This window comes from Cannabis sativa, chromosome 4 (genome assembly GCF_029168945.1).
Source record: "Cannabis sativa cultivar Pink pepper isolate KNU-18-1 chromosome 4, ASM2916894v1, whole genome shotgun sequence".
In the NCBI taxonomy this organism is placed as follows: domain Eukaryota; kingdom Viridiplantae; phylum Streptophyta; class Magnoliopsida; order Rosales; family Cannabaceae; genus Cannabis; species Cannabis sativa.
In genome coordinates this window covers 79238675-79255247 of record NC_083604.1, presented here as the reverse complement: position 1 = coordinate 79255247, position 16573 = coordinate 79238675, and the positions used below count along the sequence as shown (strand labels likewise).

Genomic DNA, 16573 nt, shown 5'->3' with positions numbered 1-16573 from the left:
TTTCCTTATAATATGTGAATATAAATGAATTGATTCAAGAAAAAGAACCATATGCATTTATGTACAAATACATAGAAATACAATCCAAAATCATAGCAAGTGATTTGTCCTCCACTTGACTAAAGCAAAGGATAATTAGAAGAAAGCCATGGAAATAAAGGAAAAGTCCCATAAACAATCCTAAAAAAGGGCAGGAGAACAAGAAGATCAAAGCTTTTGAAAGCTGATCTTCTAGCAAGCAGATTTGAAGGTTTTACTTTGTACAGGAAACCTTTGCCGCTTTCTTCACAAAATTTCCCACCTACCTATAGTATAGTACAGCATAGAATCACTTTTTAGCAAAAAATGAAAGTACTGAAGGTTGTTTATGATCACCGGCACTCTTCAATTTTGGTTTCTTCCTCCCTGGACTAGCCAGAAGCTTATTAGTGTCGTCTGAAGTAACCTTTGAATCAGCTGAAAGCTCCTCCTCGTGTTCCCGCTTCATTTGGCAATTCTCTGCAACTCCATGTGAAAATGCCATGACACTAGATTTGGAGTCATGTTCTTCTTTTTCGGTAGAAGAGAATGGTTCTGTTTTCACTTTCGATCCAGGGTCTTCTTCTTTCAGGCATTTTGCAGAATCAAGCTTGACAACCTTCTCGTCTGAGTTTAACGCCACTTCCTTCTTTGCTCCTTTTGTCGAGAAAAATTTTGATATCGGTACATTCCCATCTGTCTTCAACTTTGTCTGGAGACAATAGTGCAATCAGCAAATAGCAGCTTTATTAAATACCAAGGAAAGTTATAACTGAAAACAACTAAGCAAAGCTCATTCTTTGTCAAACAAGAAGGCAAGCAAGTCGAAAATAGCAACTGAAGCAGAAATCTCTCGTGAAATAAGAGTTTAACATTAGATCATCATTCTCATGCACACAACCATTGTGTTCCTAATCAAATGTAGAATAAAGCTTTTAATGCTATATTCATGACAAGTTATGTTAATAATCAGTGAAAAGGAATAATATGGAAAATGCCAACTTGTCATACCTCCTTAATGCACTCTGGTCCATCAAAAGATGGCTTACCCATTGCTGGTGTCACTGGGTACCAAATCTGAAGAAACTAAATGTCAGAATTCAAGAAATGTGCAAGGATAGAGTTAAGGCATATTGAGAAAGCAATATCATGATTATTGTGGGATCTTACCAGATCTGGATTTTCATATGGTTTAAGCAATGTGTCGACTTTGGAAGAAGAACCATCAAGCCATGCGTCACTTGCCTCCTTGTCACCGAAAATAACAGGCATACGGTCTGCAATAACAAATAACATATATTGTAGCGAAAGCTAAACTTATGTAAAGATGTGCACCCGAAAAACAAATGTTCCCCACTAAAAAAGGAATCCAGAATTCCTAGTCTCACTCTACAAAATCAAGACCTACAATCAATAATATCCGTATGTGCAAGTAAAATTCTAACTTGAAAAGATTAAAAAGAACAAAATTCAGTAGCATGCAACAGAAGATAGCATCCCCTACTGATGATTCTTTCAAAAATTACTGTTTTCTAAGAGACATAATTGTAGGAGTACAACAAGATAATGTTGCATACCAATGTAGTGCATCTCTTTGTACAAGTGAAACCGCAAGAACACAAGCAAATAAAAGGAATGGGCAAGCAATATTAAAATCTCAAAAAGCATCTATTTCCAAATGCAAATATCAAATCATAAATTCTAAACTAGAGTTTGGTACCCCCCATATTCAGATATATTCAAATTGTATAAAAACATATTCAGATATATCTATTTAAGCAAGAACTAAACTCACCATGCAGCCACTGTAAAGCTGGAGATGACGATGTAGTAATAATAGTGAAAGTGTAAATTATCTCCCCTGCAGAAAAGCATGCAATAAATGTATTAGCACCAAGAACTGACAATACTTCTCTTAATTGTATTGACTCAATTAAAGTTTTTCTCTGTACATTTCTTTCTATTCTCCTTTTTTTAGAGGAAAGGGATACAAGTAAGTTGGCTATGAAAAGGGAGGAGGTGTGGGGAAGCAAGAAGAAAGTACCTTCAGAGTTTTCCCAGGAATCATAAAGAGCAGCAAAAACAAGAGGCTGGCCATCCTTGAAATGAATGTAATAGGGCTGCTTTTTCGACCCATCTTTTTTCCATTCATAGAATCTGAAGGGAAAAATGATGTAAAATTATGAATGGAAGACTGAAGGTGACAATCATGTAAACTTAGACAAATTAAAAACTAAAATAAAACAATCCATAAACTTTTCCTTAACTTCTGGCCACATATGAACTCAACTAAGAAAGAAAATCGGCCACAAGATAAAATATGGTAAAACTATGTTTGTATCCACACGTATTACACATAATATGTAAAGTAAAAGGAGATTAAGACAACCGATAAACTACATCGAATAAAAGCTTCACAAGAACCAAGCAGAAGCTATGAGTCGATCCAAGAAATGAAATGTGTTATAATGCAGAACCTAAGGCTAAGGCAGTCTTGAAAAAACCAACTTTTCATTCAATCTTAAGAACTATAAAGGTGTATGAAGTTTAATAAAACCACATCAAATTGGCACCTTTGAATTTGTAGAGTAACAACAACTGATAATAAGTCAAAAAACAGTCAGTAATCATAATATCATATTTGTCTATAGCACATTCCAAATTCATAGAACAGCTAGGAAATTAGGAGAAGCACAGCAGCAACCATTTCAATGAATCATCAACTAAATTAGGAGAATCTAACATACCCTTCAACTGAAACAAGGCACCGACTTTTAGGAATTAGACGACGGAAAGAAGCCTTTTCACTAATAGACTCAGATCGAGCATTAAACTGAAATTTTTCAAAACAGAACAAGAAATTATAATATCTATAAATAAATAAAAACCATATTGAACAAAGTGAAAGTTAAGGTTTTTACCATCTTATAATGATCAGGTTTGTCAGTTTTCTTAGTGAAACTGGGAATAAGTCCCCATTTCATACATTGGAGGACAACCCCACCATCAGAACCGTCTTCTCTGCGAATAACAGGTATGTTTGACCCAGGCGAAACATTGTACGAAGGACGATACCTGTATGTACTTAAAGCCAAGAATGTAAGAAACCCTTGTTTTGATTTAGGTTGATAGACCAAAAGGAGGTTGCTTTACTTAACTTACCGGTCTATGTGAAGAGTACGAACAGGACCATCGTTACGACGACAAGCCCTGGGGATGTCGTCGGCTCTCATGGTACAACGGGCTCTACCACACATTTCGAGTACTCTATTTGGCGCGCTTTCCACACTCTACACTTTGCTTCTATTGAATGGGACTCAAACCAAAGATGGGCGGGATGGGAATGATGCGACTGCCCTAACCGTTGGATTTTCAACAATATTTGTCTTTGAGATACCACTTTCCCATTTCATCTGGTCTCTTCTTTTGTCTTATTTTTTTTTTTTAGGCTAATTAGTATTTTTGCCTTGAATTTTGACATGTACCAAATTATGTCAGGCCATTGAAAATACTCCTGAACTATTGAGATTGTTTGATTTAAGGACTTCTGTCTAATTTTATTCAATTTTATTATTTCAATGATTATTTATGTACTAAACCATGTTCCCCAAACTTTGATATCTACCAAATCATGCCCTTCGAACTTTGACATGTACTAAATTATGTCCCCTGAACTTTCGTCCAAGTTAGACTTTTTTACTAAAATTAGAAAAAAATCCTTAAATCTAACAATCTCAATAGTTCATGGGCATTTTCAATGACCTTAAAAGTTCAGGGGCATGATTTGGTACATGTCAAAGTTCAGGGGGCAAAAATCCTAATTAGCCTTTTTTTTTATGTTTTTATCTTCCATTTAATTTAATTGTCACCCCTTAAAAAAAGTATTGATCTACATGTTTAGACATTCAGACTAATTTTTTTTTTACGTTATAATTATATAAGGTATTTTATAAAATTTTAAGAAATTTAGAATAATTTATAACATAAAAAACAGTATTCAAACAATTTATTTTGCACGCATATAAAATAAATTAATCATATGTTCAACACAATGTATGTATCTTATTTTCGACGTGTTAAATTTTTTTCGAATTTTTAAAATTTTTACAGAATATCTTAAATAACTATAGGGTACATGACTACTAGAAAAAATTAACTAATAAATTATGTTGGATACTAAAACAGATAAAAAAAGTATAGGTGCATCGAGTACATTGTTATAGTGAGATTTCTCTCACCTAGAAACTCGAGACCAGACCCCTCCTTGAAGGACACGTGTATCCAGACTTCCAGTGAAGGCTGAAATGTCCAGGAGAGGCTTCTCGAAGTTTAGACCTCGCCCAGGATAAAACCAGCGAGGTATCGCGGATGCGACTTAATTCACACCGCATAACCGTAATCCTCATCATACAGGGTAGACCCAACTCGCATATGTCAGAACATGTGCGAGTGCCTCCCTCTATACCTCCGCGATTAGTATAGAGGCCAATGCCCTATGATGCAGTTTTGGTCCCAATGACCCAATAGCCCTAACGGACCAATGTAAGTTCGCATGTCCAGATGCTACCAACTTCAGCATGCGACGTCTGTAACGAGCGATCACCTAAGGCGACGTTCCAAACGTACGTGCGACCCTACGAACTCAACAGACGGAACACGAACGGTCAACTCGCAGATGCGAAGGACGCATACGTTGATAAGTTCAGTAACTGTCATATATTTATTAATGTTAACGTTGTCTGAGTTTAATTATGACAATTTAATGTGTAAATAATGGATTAACAATAAATGTGATCCTCATGTAACCGATTGGGCACCTGCTTTGTATATAAAGGGGTGATCCGCCGTGAAAATGGGGCTACGAATCCCTTGCTACAGTGGACTAAGCAGAACAAAATCTGACTGAACCACTATATTTCATCGTCTTCTGTATTTTTTCCGGCTTTGTTGTCTGTTCTCGCATTCCCATTTGAGTGCTCGCCGTTTTAGGTTGACTACTCGCATTTATATTCTTTCAAATAATTCTATCTTTTACCAGCTAAATTACACTTCTTGGTGTTGTGAAATTCTAGTAACAACATTTGGCGCCGTCTGTGGGAAATCGATTGTAAGATTTTATTTACCTCAAAGAACATCACTCAACATGGCTGGAAATCACGCTAACAGAGCTAACAATGAGTCCATCAACATTGGAACGATGAACGTACCATTGCACCGGAATCGAGTGCCGCCCGTAGACGTCATCAACGGCGGGTAGGGAGGAGCAACATCGTACCACTCAACCCGTTTCCGAAACAACCGGTCCTCAAGCCGAGGCACATCCACACCGCCAAGAACCATGCACTTTCCCCCTGTCACCCGGCGGTCGTGTCCGAAGGAATGGTCCGCTCACGGCGGTCAATCGATCAATACGCCGTAATCCAGATCGGCTGCGAGCACTACAAGCCGAGGTAGATGGACGAGTCGCGCTCGACACCCTCCCTCGGGTCCCCGCCGTTCATAATGAAAACCCTCGTGAGTACGGTTCGACGTCAAACTAGCGTGTACGCGAGGGGAGCGAAGAACTCGATCCCGAAATCTTGGATTTGAATCACCCGACGTCGAGAGACCAATATGCAAGGTTGCCTAACCGAGCACGCGAACCGACGAGGATCCCGAGCGCCGCAACCCTCGCAAGCGTCATCCCCGAGAAAACGACGCGAATCGGCCTCTTCATCCTCGCATAACCGCACCCCGACGGATATACGAGGTCCGGCTCGTGCAAACACGGCGGGGAGGACGCTACCGTGTACACCGAGGTGATCTGCGTGATCATCTCAATGCGGTCTTTAGGGCGCGCTCCGCCGGCCCGCGCAACACGGAGACACTCCATGATCCCCATATGGGCGATCGTGTGTCAACGCAATTGCCAACCCGCCTATCGCGCCAATCGCGACCACAGGATTAATATCCCTTCAAACCTTGCTGCCGCAGCGGGCCGCGAGCCCCACCTGCCAGGCCGACTCCACCTCCTTTGCGACAGAGGAATCGATCAAAGCATGCTTCGCAAGCTTTGAAAATGCTCGAACAAAGCTAGGTAAGCCCGTATACAAGCCGCACGGCACCTCGCCGTTTACCGCGAGAAGTGCGGACAGTCTATCTTCCAAAGGGATTCCGTTTATCCGAATCCCTCAAATATAAAGGTACATCTAACCCGTTAGACTACCTAGAGAAATTTAACACCATAATGGAAGTGGACTGTGCGCAACTCGCGAAGTGTCGCATTCTCGCGGCTACGCTTGAAGAGAATGCCCATGATTGGTTCACCCAATTACTGTGAGGCATCGATATCGACATGGGAGAACTTCGTCGATCTATTTCTCACACACTTCCACAAGCCACGATGACGTATAGGCCACCCTATACGACTTTGGCGAACATCAAGCAAGAATCCGGTGAGTCTTTGCGGGGTATTTCAAGCGTTTTAACGGCCGAGGTAACAAAAGTTGAGAAGGCTCCCGAGTCTTCGCTTGTTTGCATGTTAATAACGGGTGTCCCGCCGAGAACCGATTTCGGAAAGAGCTACGGGCCGAAGGCCGGGGAATCCTTGGTAGAATTCTTCGCCATGGCCGAACCTCATAAGAGAATCGAGAACTCCCCCGCGGAATTGGAAAAGGGCAAGAACAAGAGGCGATCACCCATACGCGGTCGCGATCCCGCAATCCACGAGGAAAGAATTCCGTGGGCCGAAGCCCCGAGAAGACGCGCAAATTCCACGCAAACCGCGAAGCCCGAAGTTGGCCAAGTCGCCTCCTAAAAGGAGTCCTCGCCCAAAAGAAAAGGAGGACCCCGCTTTGTCAACTATACCGAACTCGCCGTCCCTCGAGACCACATCTATGCGGTTGAGGAAAGGAACGCGCGTCTTGGCGCCCCCATCGTGGGAAATCGCGACCGAAGAGACCCCAAGAAGTTACGTAAGTACCACAAGGATATCGGTCACACTACCCTTGAATGTTGGGTCTTGCGGGACGAGATTGAAGAATTGATCGAAGGGGAAAATTCGATAAGTATAGAAGAAACGAGGAAAGCCATCCCGAGCGGATGACAAAGGAGAAAATCGAGAATGCGAGTGGCTCACAGAGCACCTCGCAATATCTTGACTATAATCGGAGGACCACACATCGCGGGCGACTCTCGCAAATCACAAGAACGGTATGCCGGAAAGAAGGAAAAGCCGCTTACCAATGTGAACAATCTTGGTGAACGGCCAGAAGCTTCTTCGAGAGACCGCGAGGACATTGTCTTCATGGAGAGCGATGCGAGATGGGTCCACCACCCACATTCGACGCACTTGTGATAATTGCCAATATAGGTGGAGATAACGTTCATCGCATATTGGTCGACAATGGAAGCTCGGTAAATTTATCGAACTTCCAAGCTTTCAAGCAAATGGGGCTACAAGAAAAAGATTTGCGCCCATGACATCGAGCATCTATGGCTTCACGGGAGATGTCATACAGGTACAAAAGGATGATCAAACTCCCAATCACTTTCGGAACCGCCTTCGATAACGGCCAAGTCGATGGCCGACTTCGCGATGTCGATCAATATTCGGCATACAACGTCGTGATTGGACGGCCGATTCTAAAGGAGATGGAGATCGTAACTTCGATCTATCATCTAACACTGAAGTTCCCCACTCCCTCTGGAGTAGGATCAGTGAGGGGAGTCCAATCTGACTCGCGAGAATGTTGCACAACGCAAAGCTCGAGAAAAAGGACGGTGAACGTTATCCACCTTTTGGACGCACCACCACCTCGCCCGTGAAATCCTTCGGATCGAAGAGGTACCGCATATAGACAAACCGCACTTGGATCCGAGAATCCTTGATCACACGGCCGCGGCCCAAGCCGCGGAAGATACAATCGAGATATGGTCGGGATATCTCCACAGGGTCATGTGTCATCGCTTGAACATTGACCCCGGTGCGAGGTGTCCGACAAAAGCGCCGCAAAATGGACCCCGCGAGGTACCTGGGCGGCGAAAGAAGAAGTTGACCGCCTCCCCTTGCCTGCGGCTTTATACGGGAGTCATTTTACCCCGACCGGTTAGCCAATCCGTACTTGTGCCAAAGCCCAATGGCTCATGGCGAACCTGCGTTGACTTTCTGATTTGAACAAAGCCCGTCCTAAAGACAGCTTTCCTCTTCCTAGCATTGACCGGCTTGTCGATGCCACCGTGTGCCACGCACTTTTAAGCTTCATGGATGCATACTCGGGATATAATCAAATCCCGATGTACGAACCGGTAATTAAGAACATACCTCGTTCATTACCGATCGAGGACTATCTTGTTATAAGGTAATGCCGCTTTGGTTTAATAAACGCAGTGCGACTTATCAAAGGCTAGTAAATATGATGTTCGTACCTCATTGGAAAGACAATGGAGGTATATGTTGACGATATGCTCGTAAAATCGCAACATGCGAAGGATCATGTCACACGCACCTACAAGCCATGTTCGGCATATTGCGAAGATATAAGATGCGTCTAAACCCTTTAAAATGCGTCTTTGGAGTGGGTTCCGGAAAGTTCCTCGGTTTTATGGTAAATCAACGAGGAATAGAAGCCAATCCTACGAAGATTAAAGCGTTGGTAGAAATGCCATCACCGACTAAGCCAAAGGAGGTTCAGAGCCTCACAGGCAAAGTCGCGGCTCTAAACCGCTTCATATATCCAGATCCTTCGACAAGTGTAAAGAGTTTTTTCGCATCTTGAAGGGTAACAAGAGGTTCCGATGGGATGAGAAGTGCGAGCGAGCTTTTCGCGTTAAAAACGCACCGGGACAACCTCCAATTCTATCAAACCGTTGCCGGCGAGGTTCTTGTCAATTTATTTAGCCGTCTCCGAGTATGCGGTCGGTTCGGTGCCAACTTGTCCGCGAGGACCGAGGACGTCGACACCTGTACTACGTCGCAAGCGATTACTAGACGCCGAGACGCGTTACCCTCGGATGGAGAAACTAGCCTTTGCCTTAATAATATCGTCAAGAAAATTGCGACCTTATTTCCGGGCTCACAAAGATTGAAGTTCGACAAACTTCCCCTTAAGGCAAGTTTTAGCGAAGCCGGAGGCATCGGGGAGAATATTAAAGTGGGCCATGGAATTGAGTCGATTCGATATCAGGTATAAACCAAGAACTGCGATCAAGGGGCAAGCCCTCGCAGATTTTGTACTTGAGCTACCGAGAACAGAGATAGCGGTTGTAGACGGTGGAAATGACGTCGTCATGACAGGCAAAGACATATGGACATTGTATGTCGATGGAGCCTCAAATAATGAAGGTTACGTAGTGGGATATTGTTAATCGGTCCCAACAATTTCAAGGTACACGCCGCTCTACGTTTCGAATTCTCTGCATCTAACAATGAGGCCGAGTATGAGGCTTTAATCGCAGTGTCTCAAATTGGCCCTCGAGATGAAAGTCGAATACCTACGAAGCATTTAGCGACTCTCAAATCGTGGTATGTCAAGTAAGTGGAGAATACTTAGCGAGGCGGAAGATTGGTTAAATACTTAGCCATCGTCCGTGAAATCATGCGAAATTCAAACATGTAGTTATATCTCGAGTACCGCGTACTCAAAATGCCCATGCGTACGCCTGCAACCGGCCCGACCGGCCTCACTAGAGAAGCCGAGTTACTCGACGTAATTAGGTAGACGTATTGTCACATCCAACCATAGATCGAGAAATAATCATGCGAGATCGATGACGCTCGGTGAAATTACTTGGATGAGTCCTATTATCGCATACCTCGACAAGGGGGTCTTACCTAATGATAAAATAGAAGCAAGGAAATTGCGACAACGAGCAGCCGCTATGTGATATATGACCGAGCTTGTATCGCGAAGTTTTAGTCAACCACTTCTCAAGTGTATCGCGTGGAGAAGACCTGCGGTTATATATCTTGCGAGAAGTACATGGGGGAATTTGTGGCAATCACACCTGGAGGCAATTCCCTTGCCTTAAAGATCATGCGGCAAGGGTATTGCGACGACATTGCGACAAGATGCCCTCACATTTGCAAAAAGGTGTGATAAATGTCGAATAGCCACCTACACACCGACCTCCGAGTAACCTCCATTCTATCACGAGTCCTTGGCCCTTTGCAATATGGGGAATTGATTTAATTGGCGAGTTACCCAAGGGAAAAGGCGGGGTCAAATACGCCGTAGTCGTTAGCGGTTGACTATTTCACAAAGTGGGCCGAAGCAAAAGCACTCGCGACTATCACCGCAATGAAGTTGCGCGAGTTCGTCTACACTTCCATCATCCGCGTTTCGGCATCCCGCACACGCTCATTTCGGATAATGGAAAACGGCTTCGACCGTAAAGAAATGCGGCAGCCTATGCGATGATTTGGGGATTAAAAAAGCCTTCTCCACACCGCGAGTAATGGACAGACCGAAGCCAACAAAATAATTAAGCACACCACTAAAGGGAAAATTAGAAGATCGCAAAGGGGCATGGCGCTGATGAATTACCGCAAGTCTTATGGTCTTACAACACAACCCCTCGATCTACAACTCGGCGAAACACCCTTCTCACTTTCTTATGGGTGCGAGGCCATGTTGCCGATGAAGGTTGGCCGGATCCTTGCGCGAGACGCTTTGGATGTCTCGCGGAACAACGAGAATCGTTGTTTTACCTTGATTTTTAGAAGAAAAGCGTGATAAAGCACAACTACAAAACGCGGCTTATCAACAACGAAGCGCAAGGTACTTTAACTCGAAAGTTAAGATAAAACCTCGCGAGTAGGAGACACAGTCCTAAGAAGAGTAATGCCAAACACCAAAGTCCAATCTCACGGAGTCTTCGGAGACAATTGGGAAGGACCGTACATGATCACAGATCAAATTGGTGATGCCACGTATCGACTCGCAACACTCGATGGCACCGCGATCCCACGAGCATGGAATAAGCGAGAGCTTGAAATTCTATTATCAGTAATATTCGCGTCCTTTGATTCGAGTACTTATACTTAGACATTTATTGTTCAACATAATTCCTAAGTATAGGGGCATGTATACCCGCATGTATTACTGATTGTTTGAATAAAAGTGCCTGTTAAGTTTTTTCTACTTTGTTACACCAATCTGTAATTAAAGTCGCATATATATATATATAATCGCGGTCACACCAAGTTGTGATCGAAGTTGAAAATAAAATCGCAAGTACCCATGTACTGCGTAAATATTAAAATGCATACTATCCCCGCGAGGATAGAAGTTTGTCCAAAAAGTAAGATAAAATTCTTTAAGTACAAAAGTGCGAGTACCCGTGTACCGCATATATAAAAAAAAAGAGTGAAACTAAGATAGGAAATAATCAACGGCGGGAGTAGTCTCATCGGGGAGCAAATTTCATCCACGATCTTGCTCACAACTTCATTCCCGACCTCCTCGCCCGCACTCCCTCGATTTCATCCGGAAGGTTGCCTCGAGTCCGGTAGGAGACATCGAGCGAAAGGCTTCGGCCATTTCGGCGGCTTCATCTCCAAGGCGAGAAGTCGAAGTCGGGAACCTTGGAGAGAGTAGTATAAATGTAATCGCAGACACGGCCCCGATCATACCGTTTTTTCCCCTCTCTTCTCGGCCTCCAAGTCGCGAGCCATCTCGCCGATCGTGTCCTGCGACTTCTTGAGCTCGAGCTCCAACCGTTCTTTGGCCACCGTTGACTTCCTCGAGCTCCTTGTGAAGTTCCTCCATCTTGGCCACCTCCCCGCTTCCAACCTCTTTATGTTTTCTTGAAAATGGGTGTTCGCCTCTTCGGCCGAGTCAATTTCCTTCGAAGGCGTGGCCGCGGCTTTCATAAACAAGGCCACAGTTGTACGGCCGGTTCGGTAGATCGAGAAACAAGTTCCTCATAAGGAATCTCGGCCGGTAATTTTTCCCGCATGGCCGGGAAGTCGCGAGGGCGAACCGAGAATCAATGACAACCTTCTTCCCCTTATCTGAGTGGTCTTGGCCAACTTCTTGGAGGAATCTGCGGCCGAGCGAAGTCATCACATCGCTCTTCCTCTTCTCGGGCGACGACCGGTGAAGATGCCGTGTCCCACCCTTTCGCTTGATCTTCGGGACGGGGGCGGACTTCAGAAAGTCATGTCTACAAGCATAAAAGACGGAATAAGTAAAAATCACGACTCTACCCATCACGTTATAGCAAAAGGACGAGTTACCTGAAGTTTCTCGAGGAGTTTGCTTGGAAAGCCGTTTATCTATCCGCTCTGCTTGTCTCTCGATGGTTCTTTATATACGCTCCCGTTGAAGACTCGCGTTCTCGGGGATCGGTTTGTGTTCTCGCAATTTGGCGGTCGTACACGGCAATCGCCGGTCGCGATCTTTGTACCGAAGACTCCCCAAGAATTTCGGCTACCCCCTTCTTATTCGCGCTAAGCGTTGGTCGAGTCGGTCTATCTACGCGATGACAACAAAAGAACGAGTTAGCAAAAGATCTCGAAAAACGAGTAACAAACTTTATCTAAGTCAACAAATATGCGACATACCGGGTCTCGCGATTAAAGTCGGTTCGATCCCGGGAACCTTAAAAACATAAAACCATTTTGACTTCCGATCACCCATGTTCGAAACCATCCCCTCAACCCGTTGATTTCGAAGTCGCCCATTTACTAAAGCAAAAGAAGCCGTTATGAAGGCCCACGCTCTTTATGTCATAAAAATAACTAAATTCCTCTGCGACGAGCTCTATGGGCGTACTCCATGTACATCGCATAGAAGGCTAGAACAAGGCGATAACCGGCTGGGTGTTACCGAAAAGGCGATACGTCATGGGCGTCTAAGAATGGCCGCGACGAAAGGATGAAATGGGACCGATACACCACATCGAAGAATGGGTATTGAGATGACCACGTCCTCTGTGGGGATGATCGCAGGGGTTGGTGAACGGAAGATGCGCTCTCTCGGGAGGGTTTGGGACTTTGAAACGCAAGCCGCAACAAATTTAACCTCACGAAAGTGGTGAAGTCGCATTTGACGACTCTCGAGACTAGGTCTTCGCATGAGAAAGGTTCGTTCGGATTGGGAGTCGTCAACCGAGTCCGTCCCGCTCCCTTCCGCTTCCTCTTCTTCCCCACGACCCGCGGGCGGAGTGGTCCATCCCTCCTCCACCTCCTCGACCTCGATGTCGGGGCACCGCCTCGTATGGATGAGGTAGTCGCGTGCCGACACCGTGGATTCGCTATCTCGGATATCGTGCCCCGAGTTCGGTAAGCTCTCCCGTACCATCTTCTCGATCTCCACAGAAGACATCGGACCTAACTCTATCTCCGCAGCCTCCATTTCGGAGATGTCCGTAGGGAGAAAACTGTCCCTCTCCTGGTCCGATTCCCCGTCAAAGGCGCGACCTCCTGATCCGAGCTGCTGGCTATCCGATAGATCGCTCATCTGAAAGATACGAGATCTTTTCAGCGTGATGAATGTGTGAAAAAATAAAGATAAGTGATCTCACCCGTAGTAAACTATAAAAGTCGCATTCAGCAAGAAAGTCAGACTCTGTGCGAAAACTGACCCTTCTATCGATATGCGAGAAGAAATGTAACTATCTTTGGGCGAGTAACTCACGCATCCTCGGTTGTGCGGTATACCTCCGAACTACATTGGCGTTTCCTCAAGACTCAAGAAGTATGCATTTTCGAGCATAACCCCGAAGTTGCTGGGAGACACCCACCGTTTCGAGACAACTACCAACCGAGAAAGTACGATCATTCGAGCATTAACGCACGTCAACAAATGGTCAAGGCGTATCACAGTGTCTCAAGGGACGTATAATCGCGTATATGGCCATTAGAATACTGTGACACACCCACCATTTGAAATGGCAATTAATACTCTTACCACTCAGCCCGCGACACGAAAAGATCCTAAAAGGTCTAATCAACAGTTAAACAGAAATAAGTTTGGAAACATGCGAGTATTCAAATTGTTCATCCGAATGTCCGCGAGCATTCGAAGACGTGAATCAGTAGTGATCAGTTTTTTGCGGTTATGTCAATTTACAGGCCCTACACTATGAGTATTACCCAGTATCATTGACCAAAACACATAAATACCCACTAGCATACCCTCCTAAAAAGAGTTTTCCATGAGCACCCAAAACCGGAAAAGAAAGCACATTTTCCCCAAAAAAAAAAAAAAAAGCGTAAAACGAAAATGCATGGATTTAGAAGCTAACCTTTAGTTTCGATTCCTGCGTTGTTCTCGATCACTTCGAGAATGAAAATGTCATGGAAAATGACAGAAAAGTTGGAATGGATTTCTTTTTTCTGGGGTGTATATACTGGGGAGAAGTTAAGAGAAAGGAGGGAAAAATGGGATATTTGATTCGTATCAAAGCGTTTAAATACCCATATCCCTTATTTATTGGGATTGTGACACGTGGCAACTAGAATGCCTAAAGTCGCCCAATCTAACGGCCAGCTATGGCCACGCCTACACGAAAACCGAAGAGTTTCGTGACGTGGCATCCTAGAGATAATGAAAATTAATCATTACAGCCGTCATTTTTCGAAACCCTCGATGGGACAACCAAAAGGTCACCTCCTCGTGACAACCTTTCACCCGTCTCTCGAGCGCAGTTTCTCGGTGGCCGACCGCTCAAGTCACATCGCGAAACTAGGGGCATGTGTTATGCTGAGATTTCTCTCACCTGAAACTCGAGACCGTACCCCTCCTTGAAGGACACGTGTATCCGTACCTTCCGGTGAAGGGCCGAAATGTCCAGAGAGGCTTCTCGAAGTTTAGACCTCGCCCAGGATAAAACCAGCGAGGTATCGCGGATGCGACTTAATTCACACCGCATAACCGTAATCCTCATCATACAGGGTAGACCCAACTCGCATATGTCAGAACATGTGCGAGTGCCTCCCTCTATACCTCCGCGATTAGTATAGAGGCCAATGCCCTATGATGCAGTTTTGGTCCCAATGACCCAATAGCCCTAACGGACCAATGTAAGTTCGCATGTCCAGATGCTACCAACTTCAGCATGCGACGTCTGTAACGAGCGATCACCTAAGGACGCAGACGTTCCAAACGTACGTGCGACCCTACGAACTCAACAGACGGAACACGAACGGTCAACTCGCAGATGCGAAGGACGCATACGTTGATAAGTTCAGTAACTGTCATATATTTATTAATGTTAACGTTGTCTGAGTTTAATTATGACAATTTAATGTGTAAATAATGGATTAACAATAAATGTGATCCTCATGTAACCGATTGGGCACCTGCTTTGTATATAAAGGGGTGATCCGCCGTGAAAATGGGGCTACGAATCCCTTGCTACGTGGACTGCTAACAAAATCTGACTGAACCACTATATTTCATCGTCTTCTGTATTTTTTCCGGCTTTGTTGTCTGTTCTCGCATTCCCATTTGAGTGCTCGCCGTTTTAGGTTGACTACTCGCATTTATATTCTTTCAAATAATTCTATCTTTTACCAGCTAAATTACACTTCTTGGTGTTGTGAAATTCTAGTAACAACATACATTATAAAATTTTCTATTGTATAATTAAGAATAATTGTAGCTTAACTTTTTTTCCTTTTGTTAGAGAGAAAATTGTGATTAAACTTTTATTTGTTGCAGTTTGAGCATTTCCAAAGTCCAAACTATTTAGAGGTGTAAAAAATTTCCACGTCAAAAATCTCTTTTTTATCATTATTTTTTATAATTTTACTTCTAAAAGGTACTTCAAAAGTTAATACTATTGTCTCATGTATTATTATTTAATATATTATTTATTATAGTTTTGTTCATAAAAAATAAAAATAATAATAAAAAAGTGGATGATACCAATGGCAAGTTTTGGCATCAGTGTTACTCTATCTTTGGCTTGACACCCAAACATTTTCAATAGTTAGCTCATTCTAAGTATTCTTCCACATCAGCAAGCACCTTTATTAAAGATGCTCTTACTGGCTATGTAAAAAATTTGATAGCAAAAGTCCTATGTAGTTTTATTAAAGATGCTCTTTTATGTAGGAAAGGAAAATTCAAGGTAAAAACTTTGTACCTTTCTCTCGAAGTCAGCTATAGCTTGGCAAGTCATTAATAATCATCTCTTGACAAAGAGATCATCTTTGTAAAGTCCGTTTGATTCCTTCCACCTCAGTAGGTGACTGAAACTATTCAGCATTTCTTTTTTGATTGCATATTTACAGAGAAGGTGACTGAAAATGTTAAGTTGGCGCTTTGATTAGTTTGATAAACTCCTTTTGGGAGGTGAAAATTAAACTCTTTCTTTGTAGTAGTCTGTTGGTAGTTTTATAAAGGGAAATTTCTGTTTTATGTTTATTTTATAAAGATACAATATTAATTTTTGTACAATTATCTCAAATTCTAATATTTTTGTAAATTTCTCCTTATAAATTTCGTTTGGCAGTTTAATCAACTTTTTTAAATGGAAAAAGATGGGCAAGCTCAGGCTAAATAAAGAAAAGATTCCGATTGCTACTTTAATGACTGAGCCATATGAAAAAGTTAAACTGGGCTTG

General features: G+C 43.4%; 1 protein-coding gene across 1 annotated transcript; it reads right to left on the bottom strand.

Moving 5' to 3' along the window:
- Window positions 1–29: 29 nt before the first annotated feature.
- LOC115712155 (uncharacterized) lies at window positions 30–3451 on the bottom strand. The gene is made up of 8 exons (XM_030640399.2): window positions 3181–3451; window positions 2940–3093; window positions 2766–2851; window positions 2063–2175; window positions 1814–1879; window positions 1189–1295; window positions 1030–1095; window positions 30–730 (listed from the first exon to the last, which is right to left on the bottom strand). Exons 1-8 carry the CDS (start codon window positions 3273–3275, stop codon window positions 329–331), a joined length of 1089 nt encoding a protein of 362 aa, XP_030496259.2. The 5' UTR covers window positions 3276–3451; the 3' UTR covers window positions 30–328.
- Between the last annotated feature and the right edge of the window lie 13122 nt (window positions 3452–16573).

Excerpts from the sequence above, each read along its gene's own strand:
- LOC115712155 (XM_030640399.2), bottom strand. The coding sequence starts at position 3,275 with ATGTGTGGTAGAGCCCGTTGTACCATGAGAGCCGACGACATCCCCAGG. Across the intron at positions 2,852-2,939 it reads AACCTGATCATTATAAGATG|TTTAATGCTCGATCTGAGTC; the intron begins GTAAAAACCTTA and ends GAAAAATTTCAG. Across the intron at positions 1,296-1,813 it reads AGCTTTACAGTGGCTGCATG|ACCGTATGCCTGTTATTTTC; the intron begins GTGAGTTTAGTT and ends TTGTTATTGCAG.